At 42.8% G+C, this 17,970-nt stretch overlaps 1 protein-coding gene across 8 annotated transcripts in view; it reads left to right on the top strand.

Moving 5' to 3' along the window:
• The window catches only part of Gtf2i (general transcription factor IIi), an 88,504-nt gene that overhangs the window by 25,194 nt on the left and 45,340 nt on the right, over positions 1-17,970 (top strand). For all 8 annotated transcript variants that reach the window (XM_076839932.2, XM_076839936.2, XM_076839935.2 and 5 more), the window contains exons 3-9: positions 2,438-2,576; positions 5,907-6,041; positions 7,230-7,413; positions 7,577-7,605; positions 11,560-11,614; positions 11,842-11,885; positions 15,426-15,503. In XM_076839932.2, coding sequence (XP_076696047.2) covers positions 2,438-2,576; positions 5,907-6,041; positions 7,230-7,413; positions 7,577-7,605; positions 11,560-11,614; positions 11,842-11,885; positions 15,426-15,503 — 664 coding nt within the window. The remainder of the gene's footprint in view (positions 1-2,437; positions 2,577-5,906; positions 6,042-7,229; positions 7,414-7,576; positions 7,606-11,559; positions 11,615-11,841; positions 11,886-15,425; positions 15,504-17,970) is intronic.

The following is a 17,970-nucleotide window of genomic DNA, read 5'->3' as shown; positions in this document are numbered from 1 at the left end:
CAGCTTCCTGAGCTGTTGGGATTATAGGCTGCGCCATTGCCTCCTGCTGGTAGATTCTCTTTTGTTTTCCATTAGGGCATTGTTTTCTTCCTTTACTCTTTTTTTTTTTTTTTTTTTTTTTGGTGTGTGTATGTGTTGTGGTATTTGGCATTAAACGCCAGGGCCTCATGTGTGCTAGGCAAGCACTTTACCACTGGACAGATCCCTAGCCCATTCTGGCTGAAGGTGTAGCATGGGCAACGCCCTAGGACTGATCCCCAGCACCACAAGGAAAAAATTAAAGTTACCTCTTGAAGAAAAGTAAGAATGGTGTATGGTCATATGCTGTAACTTCATGAACATCACTCCCCAATTTTTTTTTTTTCTTCTTTGTGGTAAGGTTTCTTTCTGGATTTTAACCCTTCATCAGTTCCCTTAAACTACCCCTCCAGCTAAAGCACTCAGTTCTTTATACTCAGCTGTTTTAGTAAGTTCTTTTTTTCGGGGGTAGTGGTAGTAAGGATTGAACCCAGGGACACTTTACCACTGAGCTATATTCCCAGCCTTTTTTTTTTTTTTTTAAACTTAGAGACATGGGCTCACTAAGTTGCTTAGGGCATTGCTAAATTGCTGAGGCTGGCTTTGAATTTGGCAATCCTCCTGCTTCAGCCTCTTCAGCTGTCGGGATTATAGGTATGTACCACTGCACCTGGCTGAACTAAGTATTATGTAGAAATTACTTCCACTTAGAAAATTAGAGATTGATTATTGTATAAACCAAAAACAGAAGAAAGCTAGTTTTTAATAAATGATACTGAAACAATAAGCTATTAGGGAAAAAAGCTTCAGTTTATGGAATCATCATGTTCCAAGGTAAATTCTAGACTGAAAAATAATTACTCTAAGACAAATTTGAAATCCTGATACTGTAGAAAGATGGGCAAAGGATATGATAGTTTGCAGAAAATTAGACAACAATACTTATTAGTTTATTACCAACCAGAGGAGTATTGGTTATGATATTAGGATTTTTAGCATAGTTGCACACTGGCATTTGGTAGAATGAGGTGAACCTTCTTAGAAAGCAGATTTCAGTAGATGGTAAGAATCCTGACAGTGTTTATGCTTCCAGTGTTAGTTCTTGCTCTCTTTCATGCCACTGATTCTTTTTTTTTTTTTTTGGTACCAGGGATTGGACTTGGACATATTACCACTGAGCTACATCCCCAGCCCTATTTTGTGTTTTATTTAGAAATGGGGTCTCACAGTGTTTTCTAGCGCCTTGCTTTTGCTGAGGCTGGTTTTGAACTCATGATCCTTCTCCTCAGCCTCCCAGCCACCAGGATGACAGGTGTGGGCCACCGTGGCCAGCAGTGGCACTTATTCTTGAGAAAATTTTTCAAATTGCATATGAATGTTTTCTTACCAGATTATTATTGCAGTATTATTTTTAGGAGAGAAAATGGAATCTAGCTGCCTTTTCAGTAATGTTAGCACTAAATGAATCATGATACATCTGTAAAATGGGCTTTTTTTGTGTGCTTTTTGAAATGGATGTTGCTGTGTTGTCCAGGCTGGCCTTGAACACCTGGGTTCAAGTCAAGTGAGTCTCTTGCTTCAGCCTCCCAAATTGCCATGATCACAGGTACCACCACCAGACCCTACGTATAAAGGGTGCATATGAAGTTAGTAGGTAGCATACCCACCTCCATGTGGTTTCAGTTGAGTATGCACTCCTAAAAATTTCTGGAGGTGAAATTCTGTAGTGGGTGTTAATGGGGTGGGATTTAGAACTCCTGGCTTCCTATTTCAGGGCTGATGCCATTAAATTCTCACAGTTGCATTTAGCTTTAGAGTCCCCTTGCTCATCTCAGCCCTTGTCTTGGTAGGGTACCCCAGCTCCCAAACTCCTCCAGGGCTGTTCCTTCATAGCTCTTCCCTCTCCTGTACCTCTCAGATGTGATGGAGAGAATTCCTCAGCAATAATGTATGCAAATCTCTTTTTTAAGGAATCTCATCTATAACAGTTTGCAGAATATTTCTGCTTTTTTCCTTAAAAATTCTTGTGTTTTCTTCTGCTTGGAACTAGTTATGAAAATTACCTACAAAGATAGGTACATTAAAATGGAGACACTTCTGTATGTGATATTAGAGAGGAATTTCCCTGAGTACCGATTATGCATTAAGAGTTTTTAAGATGGTTGTGGTGGCACCTGTAATCCCAGCAACATGTGAGGCTGAGGCAAGGTCAAGGCCAGCCTGGGCAACTTGGCAAGGTCCTGTCTCAATATGAAAAATAGAAAAGAAACCTGGGAACTGTAGGTCAATGATAGGGTACCCTGGGTGCCATCCCCCTCACAGGGCAGAGGATGGTTTCTAGCACGAGTCCTTGTGTCCAGCCTGCAGACACTGTGCTCCAACAGCTCTTGACGTACAGCGTTCGCTGCTTGTGTTGCAGTGTAAGGAGCTGGCCAAGTCCAAGGCAGAGGTGGCCTGCATCGCGGTATACGAGACAGACGTGTTTGTGGTCGGAACCGAGAGGGGTCGTGCTTTCGTCAACTCCAGAAAGGATTTCCAGAAAGATTTTGTAAAATACTGTAAGCAATGTCTTTTTTTTTTCTTTAGTATCTTGTAAATTTTAAATATACTCATAGGTAAGACATCATATTTTCTTTCTAATGCAGAAAGAGATTCATACTAAAAAAGCAAAACCAAAAACAAAACCTTCCTGACATGTTTATGGAAACATTTCAAGATGTTCAAACTGAATCACTGACATGGTAATATATTGGTGCAAATACTGAAGAGTTTAAGAAAAATGGTAATTGTTTGAGAAAAATGGTAATATGTTCCTAGTGAGGCATTACTCTGGATTGTGAGACCATATTAGAAAGAAGGTGAAGTTCTGAATTGGTTGTCTTTTTTTTTTTTTTAGTTTTAGGAGGGCCACAATATCTTTATTTTATATTTATGTGGTGCTGAGGATTGGACCCAGTATTTCATTCATGCTAGGTGAGTGCTCTGCCACTGAGCCACGACCCTGGCGGTTAAGTCTTATTCAGATAAGCAGGTCCCCCATTCCTCCCTCCTCGCCCCACTCCCTAGACCCAGGGCCTGGCTGGTTCCTGGTGAGCTCTGCTGCTCAGCCACCGCTCAGCGTAAGGGGCTTGTTTCGCACAGCTGTGAGGTTCAGGCCTATGCCAAGATGTGGCCTTCCTTTGGCCCTTCCTGCTGTGGTAAATGCCTGGTGTGTGGGAAACAAGTGTCTCAATGGAGCTGAGCCTGAGCGTGGAGCAGAGTGAAGCCGGGCTCCCCACACTGCCCACGTCCCCTGGTGGGCGCTCCTGACTGTGTCTTCATGGAGTTTGTCTTCTTTCCTTCAGGGGCCTTAGGGAGCTTGTTTGACCTTGTCAGAGGTATTAATCCTCGCACACTTGCACAGCGTGGGTGTTGTGTTAGTGTTCAGCCTGCGTCTACTCAGCGTGACAGTGTGTCTTAAACACAGGAGGAGGAGAGGAAAGGAAGGAGTGCTCACAGCCAAGCACAGGCTCTGAGATCCAATCCACAACACCTGTGGCAGATCAGGAATGAATACAAACAGGTTTAATTCGTTAACGAAGGTGCTCAATTGCATTTTTAATCCTTTTCAAAAGTCCAAAGAGTGTAGCCCAGTGGTGGAACGGAACACTTGCCTGGTATGTGGGAGGCCCTGGGTTCAATCTCCCATATCATCCCCTCCCCCCAAGAAAGATGTGTCTAGGGCTGGGGATGAGACTCAGTGGTAGAGCTTTCCCCTGGCACGCGTAAGGCCCTGGGTTTGAACCCTGGCAAGCCCTAGGGGGGAAAGCATACAGCCCACCACTGTATGTATTTTCACTCCCAGTTGTAATTCTGATCTATCTATTTTTGACACCAGGGATTGATCTCAGGGGCAGTAGACCACTGAGCCCATCCCTAGCCCTATTTAGTATTTTATTTAGAGACAGGATCTTGCTGAGTTGCTTATTAGCACCTCATTTTTGCTGATACTGGCTTTGAACTCAAGATCTTCTTGCCCCAGCCTCCTGAGCTGCTAGGATTATAGGCGTGCGCCACTGTGCTTGGCAGTAGTGATTTATTTTAAAAAATTTGTCAGTATTTTTTATATTTTGAGAAACAATAAGGGCTTGATTTTATTTATCTATTTAAGTTTGTACTGATTATGCTGTTTTGATTGGTGGTCCTCAGCTACCGTCTGCCCATGAGTGCTCTGATCTCACTGCAGCTGTGCGTGTACTCTCTTCTGCATACATCCTTACTCGGATGGTGCTTCAGGGGCTAGCTGAGGATTAGGGTTATCTGCAGCCCTTTAGTGTTTGCACCACTGAGGACATCCTGGACATTTTTGGTCCCCTCCCTCTCATTTCCTGACTCCAGATCAGAGGATGATAAGGACCCAGGACTGTCTTCACCTCCTGATTGCTCCCCAGAGTAAAGGGACAGGATGCTATCATGCTTTTTTGAATGTTCTGAAGTAGATGACCCTCCGCTTTGTTTCCCAGTGACATCATTATACTTCTTGTTATTTTTTGAGACAGTCTCATTAAGTTGCTCTTAGGGTCTTGCTAACTTTTCAAGGCTGACCTTGAACTTGATCTTCCTGCCTGGGGTTACAGGTATGCCCCAATATACCCATGACCTACCCCTGCCCTTCCTCAGTATTTTCTGGCGAATTTTCTTTGGATGTCATTCTTAAGTTCCTAATGCAGGCAGTCTTTTTCAATTTAGGATGGAGTTATGTCCCAATAATCCCATCATAAATTGAATGTATTGTTAAGTCCAAACTGTGTCTAATACTCACTACATACCCAATTGGTCCAGCCTGCCTTAGATATGCCTGGGGCACTTAGCTTGCCCAGGCCACCCCACTGGGCAAAATCCCCTCACACCAAGACTGTCTTACATGAAGCATGATGTATTCATGTCATTTATTAAACACTGTATTGAAAATGAGAACCGGAGTGGTGGTTTGGGTACACTTCCATGCCCTTAGAAAGGTGAGGAGTGGAATACCAGGAGTCTGCGTTTGTTTTCATAACTGGGTTTTGCAGATAAGGAGCAACTGAGGTCTTCTGAAACCTAATAAATAGGACAAGGAGTCAGTGTTAGAAATTCTTCAGGAGAGTTGAGTCCCTTTCCTAGTATTTAGAGAAGTGATGTCCAAATAAATATATGTCACATAATTTTAGTTTTCTAGGGGGTGACAGAACTGAAATTAAGAACTGAAATTCATTTTAGTGATTTTTTTTTAAACTAATTTTTTAGTTATAGATGGACACAATACCTTTATTTTATTTATTTTTATGTGGTGCCAAGGATCAAACCCAGTGCCTCATACATTCTAGGCAAGTGCTCTACCACTAAGCCACAGCCCCACATTTTTGTAATTTTTTTTAATGTAATTTTACTATCTAAAGTATTATTTCAACATGGAGTGGAATCTAGACCTCTTGAGGAGGTGCTGTCGCTGCAGCTGAAGGCTGGAGCCGGGGTGCGTGCTGGCAGGCCTGCCTCCCCCGCTGGCGCTCACCACATACCCTGGTCTCGCCTGCCACATCCTCAGTGCCACAGTACCTAGTGGACTTGAGTTTGACTTTGCACATCTAGAATTTTTTTGTGATGATTTAGATTTTTTAACTAATAAATTATTTATCTTTTTTTTTTTAAAACCGCTAGTAGCTAATGTGTAGTATTTTTAGTTTATGCTTACATCAGAGTTGTTTGCCATTTCATATGAATTTCATGCAAGTCTTCTAGGTTTTTATTTTAAACGTTTCCTCTTTATCCTTGTCTTCATCGTAAATGTTAGAATACAGGAAAAATATTCCTACTAGCAGCCAGATAGTGGGATGAGAGTCATGGCCTTCACGACACCCATTGTTTTCCAGGTGTTGAAGAAGAAGAAAAGGCAGCCGAGATGCATAAGATGAAGTCCACACCTCAGGCCAGCCGGATGAGTGTGGACGCCGTAGAGATTGAGACGCTCAGGAAAACAGTTGAGGACTATTTCTGCTTTTGCTATGGTAAAAGCCATGCCCCTTGATTTTGTAAGATACATCATGTGGGAGTTTTCTAAATGGTAGATGATGTCCTTGGGTCAGCAGTTCTTGCACACATTCTTATAGATTGAACAGGTTGATTCCCAGATACGGGGTGAAAGTAGAAACAGCATTTCTTTGCATCTCCATTTCCCTGGGTGTGCAGCACTGGGGACAGACCAGGGCCTGGGCATGCCAGGAAGGTGCCATACGTACCACTGAGTCACATCTCAGCCCTCCATTTTCTTTTTGGTACTGGGGGTTGGACCCAGGGGCACTTACCCACTGAGCCATATCCCCAGCCTTGTTTTTACTTTTTATTTTGAGAAAGGGTCTTGCTAAGTTACTCAGGGCCCCACTAAGTTGCTGAGGCTGGCTTTGAACTTGTGATCTTTCTGCCTCTGCCTCCCAGGCCACTGGAACCTCTGTTTCCATTTTCAAGGAACCCAGAATCAAGTGTAGCTTTTAGAGTTGTTCCTTTTGACAGTAATGCTGATCCTCCCAATTTCCTGCAAAATCGCCTTCTGTTAATCATGTGTGCTGCAAAGCCTGTCAAAGGAAATAGTCAAGGGGGGGGTGTCGGGTTGAGTCTTCAGTCTGGGGCTCATCACCGGTCAGCACAGACAGGCTGACAGATACACCTTCTCGGGGCCAAAGTTTTATTTATCTACTTAAGTGTTCAGAAAAGTAGCTGAAATTTTTCAAGTTATCTTATCTGGATTATCTGGATTTGTCAGGTTTTTATGTCCTGAAACTGAGTTACATATGACCAGAATGTGTTAAACCAGCATGGACCATCTTATGACAGAATATTGCAAGAAATCAGTCATTTTTACTCTCCTTTTGTGTAAATTTTAGGGTTAAATTTCGACCCTTTGGATCTGTATCATATTTAAAACTAACAGGACTAGGACCCTGTAGTATTTCAAAGTAATTTTATAATGAAATACTACAAAATGTCACGAATGCTATTTATTAGTTGGTGATAAGCTTTTTTTTTTTTTAAAGTGAGAGTTTTTGTTTTTTTTTAAGATGGACACAACACAATGCCGTTATTTTTATGTGGTGCTGGTGCTGAGAATGGAACCCGGTTCCCGCCCCTGGTGATAAGCTTTTAATAGTTTCTTACTCTTAGTCATTTAATGATGTTTATTTTCTTCACTCCTTCCTCAGGGAAAGCCTTAGGCAAATCCACGGTGGTGCCTGTCCCGTATGAGAAGATGCTTAGAGACCAGTCGGCTGTGGTAGTGCAGGGCCTTCCAGAGGGAGTCGCCTTCAAACATCCTGAAAATTATGACCTTGCAACCCTGAAATGGATTTTGGAGAACAAAGCAGGGATTTCCTTCATCATCAAGAGGTGATGTGCTTTCCTCCTTCTGGCCCATCACCAGTTTATTCCCATAAAGTTGAATATTCACTTCATTTTAATAGTTTTTAAATTGTTTAGTGCAGATGTCTATATTTGTGCTTTATAAGACTCTTGTGTGCTCATACATGGTTTGTGTTTTGTTCTAATGCAGACCCTTCCTAGAGCCAAGGAAACACCTAGGTAAGTGACTGCTTGGTTCACACGACAGTCGACTGGGTCTCTAGGTCCCCTTTGCCAGATCTTGATACATCATGATGCTTTCTCCCTTATTCTTTTTGAGGCTGTGGTTTAGGACACTTGGGAGTGGTGTCTTCTGAGTAAACAGTGAAAGATTCATGAGCTGAAAAAGTAGAGGCTAGTTTTTTATTTTCTGCTCATTGCTTTGTGCTGGACCCAGGTTTTATGTTGGCAGTGGGTAAGATCTTCTACTGGATCTGTTCCTCTTGCTTGGAATGTGAGTGGGACTTAAATTTACCTAATGTTCATTGAAATGGCAATGCGTCACTGGGCACCGAATCGGACGGCAAGGAAGACACAATTGCGTACAGCATTAAAGCTTTTGAGTGCTTGGGATTGGGTTGTGGCTCAGTGTTAGTGCACTGGGTTCGATTCTCGGCACCACATATAAATAAATGAAAAAAATAGGGGCTGGGGATGTGGCTCAAGTGGTAGCACGCTCGCCTGAAATGCGTGCGGCCCAGGTTCGATCCTCAGCACCACATACAAACAAAGATGTTGTGCCTGCAGATAAATATTAAAAAATTCTCTATCTCTCTCTACATCTCTCTCTCTTTAAAAAAAAATAAATGAAGATCCATCAACATCTAAAAAGAAAATTAAAAAAAAAAAACAACAACTTTTGAGTGCTTGTCATCTGCTGGAGGGACACAGGTGACAATTGTGATGAGAAATAGCATCCCCACCAGGTGCCGGTCTAGAGGAGCATAGCAGAGGCAGGATCCCTCACAGTTCAACAGGGGCTTCAGTGAGGCCTGGGAGAATGAGGAGGAGTCCAGCAGGACTTCCTTTAGGAGCATGTGGCCATTGCCTTTGAAGAGAGAATCCTCTTGCCTCAGCTTCCTGAGTTTCTGGGATTATAGGCGTGGGCTGTGGGGCCAGTTATTTGAGACTTTTCAAAAGTTAGATAACCTGGGGCTGGGGATGTGGCTCAAGTGGTAGCGCGCTCGCCTAGCATGCATGAGGCACTGGGTTCGATTCTCAACACCACATAAAAATAAAATTAAGATGTTTAAAAAAAAAAAAAAGATAACCAGTATCACTGGAAACGTCTAACAGAATGCAAAGAAAGAGTCATGTGTGTACACACTCACACATGTATTTTGTTCTCTGTTATACAATCTTTTAAAATATTTTTATAATGGTGAAAAAATGATTAATTTTGCAGTACTAGGGATTGAACCTGGTGGCACCTGACCACCGAGTTCCATCCACAGCCCTTAGTGTTTGTTACTTTGAGACAAGGTCTTGCTGAATTGCCCAGGCTGGCCTTGAACTTGTGATCCTCTTACCTCAGCCTCTCCAGTATCTGGCATTATGGGTGTGTACTACTGTGTCTGCTATCTTTATTAAGGTGTAGTTGGAAACTCAGTCATTTCAAATGTAGAATTCCATGATGTTAGTTTGCAGTCTTTAAATTTTTAAAACAGGCATGGGGATGTTGCTCAGTGACCGACCAGTGCTTGGCTACCATATGTGAGGCCCTAGCACCCCAAGAATAGGAAAACAAAGACAGCGAACACTAGGTGGGGTGTTCACACCTATAATTCCAGCTCCTCAGGAGGCCGAGGCCTGGGTGACTAAGTGAAACCCTGTCTTTAAAAAATAAAAAATAGAAAGGGCTGGGGCTGGGACTCAGAGTGTGCGTGAGTAGAACGGTTGTGGAATATCAACGTATATCCTTTTTTGGGGGGTGTTAGCGGGGTACTGAGGATTGAACCCAGGATCTCTCAACACTGAGCCCCACCCCCAGCACTATTTTGTATTTTATTTAGAGACAGTGTCTCACTGAGCTGCTTAGCACTTTGCTTTTGCTGAGGCTAGTTTTGAACTCACCATCTTCCTGCCTTAATCTCTTGAGCCACTGGGATTACAGGCGGGCGCCACCATGTCCGGCTCAACATATATCCTTTTGAGATGAGCTTTTTCTTTCTTTAAACTGAGTTTAATTACCTTGATAGTCAGCAGTATATCAACTGAGTATATCAACTGTCCCTTGAATATAGCAGTGAACCTCCTATTTATCCATTCTCTGTTTGAAAGACATTCCAGTTGTTCACACTATTAGCATTGATGCTGCCGTAAACATACTGGAGCCCGTTTTAGTCTGGACATGTACCTTCATTTCTCTTGTAGAGATATTTGTAGGACTGGAACTGCTGGATCTTAGGGTAAAGTTGCATTTCACTTGCAAGAAAATGCCAAGCTTTTTACCCATGTGGCTTCACCATTTTACGTTTCTACCAATAGTTTGGACGTGCCAGGTTCCCCATGTCCCTGCTGGCTTGTTTTGTATTTTGGCCATTCTGATGGGTGTGAAGTACTATCTCATCTTGGCTTTGATTTGCATTTGGTGATGGTGATGGTGGTGGTGGTGGTGGTGGTGGTGATTGTGGTGAACCCAGAGGCACTCTCCATTACTGTGCTACACCCTCAGCCCTTTTTATATTTTATTTAGAGACAGGATCTTGTTGAGTTACTTAGGGCCTTGCTAAGTTGCTGAGGCTGGCTTTGAACTCCTGATCCTCTTGCCTCAGCCTCCTGAACCACTGGTATTACAGGCATGTGCTGCCTGTAAGGTTTTTGAACTGACCTTTAGATCAGTCTTTTTTTCTTTGCCTGGGGATTGAAACTGGGGCCTTGCCCATGCCAGGCAAGCACTCTGTCTTGAGCTGCACTCTAGCCCCAGTCTGTCGACTCTTGGTTTAATGTGTGCATGTGACATGAGGGGGTGGTGTTAATCAGTCTTTTTTTGAGTGTATCCAGTTATTTCAGAACAAGTTAGTGGAAAGACTGTCCTTTCTCCCTGGGTTGCCTTGGCAACTTGGTTGGAAGTCAGCTGACCCTGACTCTATTTCTGGGCTTTCTATAGAGAACTGTGCTATATGAGAATCAAGACAATTCACCTCTTCTTTGCAGTCTGAGTGCCTTTATTTCTTACTTATTGCCTTGGCTGGACTCATATCAAACAATAATGGTGACAGTAGAAATCTTGTTCTTTGTATCAGCAGGAAAGCTGTCAGTTTTTATCATTAGGTTGGCAGTTAACTGGCCTCTCTATTTTTCTGTATGTCCTCTTAAGATTGAGAAAGATGAGTTATTGTCATACTTCAGTTAAAATTCAGATTTAAAATTTTTTGGTTTTGTAGTACTGACAATTGAACCCAGGGCCTTGGTAATGGTAGGCAAGTGCTATAAATTGAGCAGTACATCCCCACAATTTTTTTGGGTACCTGGGATTGAACCTGTGGTTGCTTAACCACTGAGCCACATCTCCTGCCCCTTTGCATTTTTTATTTAGAGACAGAGTCTCTAAAGTTGCTTAGGGCCTTGCTAAGTTGCTGAGGCTGGCCTCAAATTTATGATCCTCCTGCCTCAAGTCTCCCAAACCAGTGGGATTATGGGCATGTTCCACGGCACCTGGCTCAGATCTACTTTTCTTTTTTTTTCCCCAGATGTTTATGTAGCTTTATTTTATTCTTTATTGATGTGGTGCTCAGAATTGAGCCCAGTGCCTCACGCATGCTATGCAAGTGCTCTACCCCAGCTCCAGCCCCTCAGACCCATTCTTAATAACAGTGTACATCATCATCATTCCTTATACACCCACAGGCTTTTCCTGGCCTCCTCAATAAGTGGTATATTTTAGTATTAACTTCACTGACAAAAATAGGAGTGTTTTCATAAAAAGAAAGGTGGTGGTAGTTTGGGGTTGAAAGATGTTAGAGGACTGCCATCTCTATGTTCATATGGAAGCCCAGATACACTTTTGTGTTGCTACTGCACTACTTACTAATCCAGCTCTCCCCCAGATTATTCGGTATTTAAAGCCTCTGCAATTATTAGTCATGTTTAAAGGGTTGGGAGACCTAAATTTAATTTCTTTCTTGTTCATAGGTGGTCGTGTGATGGTAACAGATGCTGAAAGGTCCCTGTTGTCTCCAGGTGGAAGGTAAAGCATAATTTGGTCATTGCTATTAAACTACTGTACTTGTTGCAGTCACTAGAATATTAAAACAGCTCAAAGTTCAGTATGCAGTCACGTCACCTGGGGATCTTGTGGAAATGCCTCTTTTGACTTGGAAGTTGTGAATCATAGTGCCACTATGAACGCACTCGAGAGGAGTGTATGTGGTTGTCACTACTGCACAGCTTGATCACGTTTCCTCCTTCTTTCAGTTGTGGCCCCATCAAAGTGAAAACAGAGCCCACAGAAGATTCTGGTATGTACTAGTGCTTTTAGAATTAATTATAAAGTAAAGATGAATGTTCCTTAATTTACAAGTTTATATTTGAATGATAAATTACTGTATCATTGGGCATTCCCTATAAATATCTTTCAACTGTGACAGTGGTTTTTTTTTTTTTTTTTTTTTTTAAATATTTATTCATTGTTTTCGGCAGACACAACATCTTTGTTTTTGTATGTGGTGCTGAGGCTCGAACCTGGGCCGCACGCATGCCAGAAGAGCACGCTACCGCTTGAGCCACATCCCCAGCCCCTGTGACAGTGTTTTTTGATGTTGTCCTGTTACACCAAGATCCGCAAAGAACTTGTTAATAGCGGTAGCCAGACGTTCATTGCTTGTTACCCATTTGATAATAAAAATTTTATTTTTTAGTGACACAGGCATATAAAATGTCAACTGGTTATACAGTGTTTTTTGTAGAAATCAATATAATACCCTTACTCTCTTTCCTTTGTTCTCCCATTTTATACTTGCAAAAGAACCATTTTTATCTGCAAACTTGGGTATTTACTTGCTTAATTTAAGATACTATGCTTATACTCTTTCAGTGGGATTTTTTTTTTAATGGACACGATACCTTTATTTAAAAAAAATTTTTTTTAGTTGTTGACAGGTCTTTATTTTATTTATTTATTTATTTATATGTGGTGCTGAGGATTGAACCCAGTGCCTCACACATGCCAACTTAAGAGCTCTGCCTCTGAGCCACAGCCCCAGCCCTGCAAGTATTTTTTTGTAGTTCTATTTTTTTTTTTTTTTTTTTTTGATTGTATGTGGATGTAACTCTGTCCGGGTCTCATGGTTGCTAGGCAAATGCTTTTAATTTGAGATGGTTCTTGTTGAGTTGCTGGGGCAGATCCTCCTGCCTCAGCCTCCCAAGTAGCTGGGATTGCATTTGTTTGCCACCATGCCTGGCTCCAATGTGTTTCATTTTGATGAAATTTATTTTTCAAGTTTTTCTTTCATTCATTGCTTATGTTATGGCCGTATGCAGAAAATGCTTCCCAGCCTTAGGTCACAAATACTTAAGCTTTGTTCCTTCATGAAGTTTTATCATTTTAGTTTTTATATAAGTCTTGAGATCCATTGCACATCAGTGGTGGTTGTGGAGGGAGCTTGTGGATTCCTGGCTCTGCATGTGGAGGACCAGCTCCCTGTTAAAAGACCTTCTGTCTCCATGCATCTCGCTCATGCCTTCTGCTTCCCACCCTCCATCGGGTTTTTAGGACTGTGATGCTGGCATTTCCACTCCCACAGCTCTGCTTTTCATGGAGGCTTAAAGTTCGATTTTATTAATTTACGATGTTAGAGAAATGAAGATGTAAGTATGCTGTTTCTTTGCTTTTCTGGCTTTTTCCATGTGGTTGAGTTGAGTTTTGCAGTTCATGTTTCAGATACGAGTCTGATCTCCGTCATGTTATTATTACCTGCTTTCTTGCCTTGGTCCATTTCTAGGGCAAAGGCATTTTTGATTATTTAAGATGATAGCTCTTCCTGATTTGATTTCAGTTTTGTTGGAACCATGTTTTGTTTTTCCGCATCTGTACTAATTTTCTTCAATTTCAAAGTCAAGCAACTTAAAATTTTCACTTAGAAACCTAGTGCATTGTCACTGGCAGTGTGGTCTGCACCGTGCGTGGCATCTGGGAAGCACCAAAGTGCATGCATGAGGTTTGCTTATTAAGGAAACTGAGTAGACTGCCATGGGGTGTGAGTGGGCACAGACTCTTCAGTTGTATAAAGCACAGTCTTCCTGCCTTAGCACAGTAGTGGCCTTCCTGGGTTTGACCCCTTGCAGATGATGGGAAGCAGCTGTCACTTTTTTCTCAGTCTCTAGTGTTGCAGAGCCGCCTGTGGATCTTTCACTCTGCTTTCAGATCACTCAACAAATATCTTAAATAGTTAATTTCAGATTTAATATTCCATCAGGCCAGGTGTGGCAGACACCTGTAATCCCAGTGGCTCCAGAGGCTAAGGTAGAAGGATTGAAAGTTCAAGGCCAGCCTCAGCAACTTAGCAAGGCTATGTCTTAATATAAAAAGGGCTGGGGATGTGGCTCAGTGGTAGTGCACCCTTGGGTTCCGTCCCCTCCCCATTTTTGGTACTGGGGATTGACCCCAGGGGCACCTAACCACTGAACCATACACCCAGTCCTTTTTATTTTTTACTTTGAGACACAGCCTCAATTATTTGCTGAGGCTGACTTTGAACTTGCTATACTCCTGCCTTAGCCTCCTGAAGCTCCGGCATTGTGTGTGTGCCATCCGCCGGGCTTTGGCTTTAATTTTGACTTCTAAGTTGGTGTATCTTCCTGGCACTGGTACCTGGGGCCTTTTTTAAAATTGTTGTGGTGCTGGGGATTGCATCCACACCTGGTGCGTGCTGCACAAGTGTCTCACTGTGAGCCGTTCCCTAGCCCGGATGGCCTCATGGACCATTGCCAGGGTATCGGTGGAAACCTGGAGGCCTGGGCCTGGCATTTGCAACCAGAAGGGCCTACTTGTGGCAGTGTTGCAGGTGTGTGTGGAGGAGTGAGCTTGACAGAAACAGCAAGCAGACGCGGAGCCAGAGGAAGGTCCATGTCCCTTCATCCCTTCTCCTCTGGCCTGCCGGCTCCCTGCTGTGTTCCTGTGTGGCAGATGCCTTTGCAGGGCAAGGGCACTTTTACACTGTGGTTCCACACACGGTTAGTTGCCAACACTGGAGCTGGGAATTTCCCCTCCCCAGGCCAGACAAGATCTGCCTAGTGGCGAAGGGTGCAGTGACATCGTTCCCTTGGAGGACAGGCTTCTTGAATGAGTGCTCAGTGCTTGAACCTGTTTGAAAATGGTTCCTTTTGTCCATTATTTGCTCTGAGAACCCAGTAAAGTCTGAGCAGGATGGATGCGCTCCTGTGACTAGGTCCTCCTGGGTGTACTCCAATACGTCACCAAAGCTAAAATCTGGGGGTCCCCAAGTGCATGTTCCCGTCCAAGAGACTGCTCCTGATTGCCTGCCATGGCTCCTCGTATCCCTTTGTCAGCCTTCTTTATTTTGAGACTAGGTCTCACTAAGTTGCTGAGGGCCTAGCTAAATTGGCCAGGCTGTCCTTGACACTGCGATCCTGGTGCCTCGACCTACTGGGTTGCCAGGATGACAGGTGTGTATCACCAGGCCTGGCACACTTGCTTGATGGTTTTAGCAACAGATTTCTTTTGCCTATTTTGGATATTCCTATTAATGGAATGATGAGATATGTAATCTTTGGTCTGGTCCTAAATATGTGCTTCGAATTATGTATCTCAATTGTAAGTGGACCAATATTCTTCAATTTCAAAGTCAAGAATTCATGGGGAAAAATTACAGAAAAGACTCTCAGAATATTAATAATTGTTAAAACTTTGGTTTGATTTTCTTTCCTACCCTGCTATCTCTTAACTTTTTGTTCTTTCAGAATCGTTGAGTCATATCTGTGTTGTGCGCAGTCTGGCTGACGCCCTGACGTTAGCCCTGGAATGTCATTTGCTTTTATAGGCATTTCTCTGGAAATGGCAGCTGTGACGGTCAAGGAGGAGTCAGAAGACCCTGACTACTATCAGTACAACGTCCAAGGTAACGCCTGTGTGCAGCTCTGCTTCCTGGATGTTACTAGTGGTTAAAAATCACAGTTTATTTTGTACTGAAATTTCTTAAATTTTTTTTTTTTTTATTGATTGGTGCTTCATTGGCATATGCACTTGTAATTCATCACAGGAATAAAACAGCCAGAAGATGGGTTGTAAAATAATCTGTAAGGAAAATTTAATAGCTAATAACATTCTTAAGTGGACGAGCAAAAATTGTGGTAAAGTTAGGGCTCAGTTTGTTTTCAGTGATATTTATAAAATGTGTGGAAAATATCGAAAGTGTGAACTTTTTGTTGGTGTTATGAGGAGCCTCCTCAGAAACCACCTCACTGCAACCAGTTAGTGAGATGTCCATCACCCCTCGAGTTTTGTCCTTCTGTAATCTGTCCTTTCCCGTCCTCAGGCAGCCACCATGTTTTCTGTCATTCAGTTTATATTTTCTCAGCATTTACACAAGTGGCATCTTAAAACACATGGCGCTCCTTGGCCTGGGGGCAGCGTGGACTTGCCCCCTTCCCGGAGTCACAGGCAGTGCTGTGGGGTCAGATGCCACTGCGCTGCGGAACGTCACACTGCCATGTGCCTGGACCAGCTTGGCATCCTTTTGTCTCTGGGAGGCCATTTGGTTTTTCCACTTTGAAGTCACCACAAGTACAGCTACTGGGAACCTTCGCCTCGGGTCTTGGCTCGGGCTTCCCTGCTCTCCAGCTGATTCCTCGGGATGGGTAGCTGGGTAGCTGGAAGGTATTTTAAGGTTTTCAGCAGGTGCCAGACTTCTCCAGAGTGCTTTGTGGGCTTTATGTTCTAGTCAGGAGCATATGGAGTCACAGTCACTGCGCATCCTTGCCAACACTTGGGTGGTGCTTGTTAGTGTAGGTCACTTTCAGTGGGTGTGTTACGATTCATCATTGTGGTTCTACTTTGTATTTGCCTAATATGTATTATTTTATTTAAATGATACATCTTAGTTCTGGAGCATTTATAAAGCACTCGGAATAAATTTAGTATGTGAATATCTGTATGCCTGTATTAGATTGTGTCATAGTGGCAGGCGCTGTGGTGCATACTTGAAATCCTAGCTCCTTGGGAGGCTGAGGCTTAGGAGTTTGAGGCCAGCCTCAGCAATTTAGGGAGACCCTTTCTCAAAATAAAAAATAAAAAGGGCTGGAATGAAGCTCAGAGTGGTAAAATACCCCCGAGTTCAGTCCCCAGTATGCGGGCTAGGGAGAGATCATGTCTTAGTGAATGACGTTGTTTTTCTTTTCTTTCTTTTCCTTTTTTTATTGAAATGGTACTAAGGATTGAACCCAGAGCCTCACACATGCTAGGCAGGTGCTCCTCAGCTTTACATTTTGTTCTTAACAGTCAGTTCTGAACAGTTTACTGCCATTGGCATTAGGAGTTACATGGCGGACTGGGGATGTGGCTCAAGTGGTAGCGTGCTCGCCTGGCATGCGTGCGGCCTGGGTTCGATCCTCAGCACCACATACAAACAAAGATGTTGTGTCCGCCGGTAACTAAAAAATAAAATACTAAAAATTCTCTCTCTCTCTCTCTCTCCTCTCTCACTCTCTCTTTAAAAACAAAAAAGGAGTTACATGGCAAAACACTGAGTGAATTCTGATGACTTCTTTATTTCCTTTTTTAATGGTACTTGTGATTGATCCCAGGGGCATTCTACCACTCATCTGCACCCTCAACCCTGGATTTTTTTTTTTAAATAATGAAGTTATTGAATAGAAGCCCTTTGTCATGTGATTTGCAAGTAGTTTAATTGGTGAAATCCAGTTTATTGAGGTATTTTTCCCCTTGAATGAATTGTGCTTAAGTGTCATGTAAGAGATCTTTTTCTAACCTAAAGGTGACAGTGATTTTCTTCTGTTTCGCAAAATTCTGTATTTCTAAATTTAGGTGCGTTTCCATTTTTTCAGTGAATTTTTGCACAGTGACATCTCGTGTTTTATGGCACCACCTTTTGAAAAAATTGTCTTCCCCTTCGGTTCTTTTTGCATCTGTCAGTTTCTAGAGCATATTCTGTTACCCTGATCTACTTGTCCGTCCTCTGCTGATGTCACGTTGCCTTGCGAGTTCTGGATGTACAGTGGTTCTTGGAATCAGGTCACAAGCATCCTCCAACTTCATTATTCTTTTTTATTACTATTTTTTAATGTAAATTTAAAAACATTCAGCTGTGAGTTCATTGGCAAAGCCCCTGGGCCTCTTGACGGAGACTGTGCTGAGTCTGGAGTGGTCTGGCTCTAGCCTAGTAACTCTGTATCTTGCTGTCCAACTCTTCCTCCGGGCCTTTGGTCAGCACTTGGGGTTTTCAGTGTTCAGATCTTGTACGTGGTTTGTAAGATCTATGCTTTTCATGGGCTTTGGTGTTAGCATACAGGGTGCTTTTTAAATTTTTATTTTAACTTCTATTTATTTCTAGTGCATGTGCTTACAGT

This window comes from Callospermophilus lateralis, chromosome 19 (assembly GCF_048772815.1).
Source record: "Callospermophilus lateralis isolate mCalLat2 chromosome 19, mCalLat2.hap1, whole genome shotgun sequence".
NCBI classification, from domain to species: domain Eukaryota; kingdom Metazoa; phylum Chordata; class Mammalia; order Rodentia; family Sciuridae; genus Callospermophilus; species Callospermophilus lateralis.
This window is presented reverse-complemented; position numbering and strand designations above follow the sequence as displayed.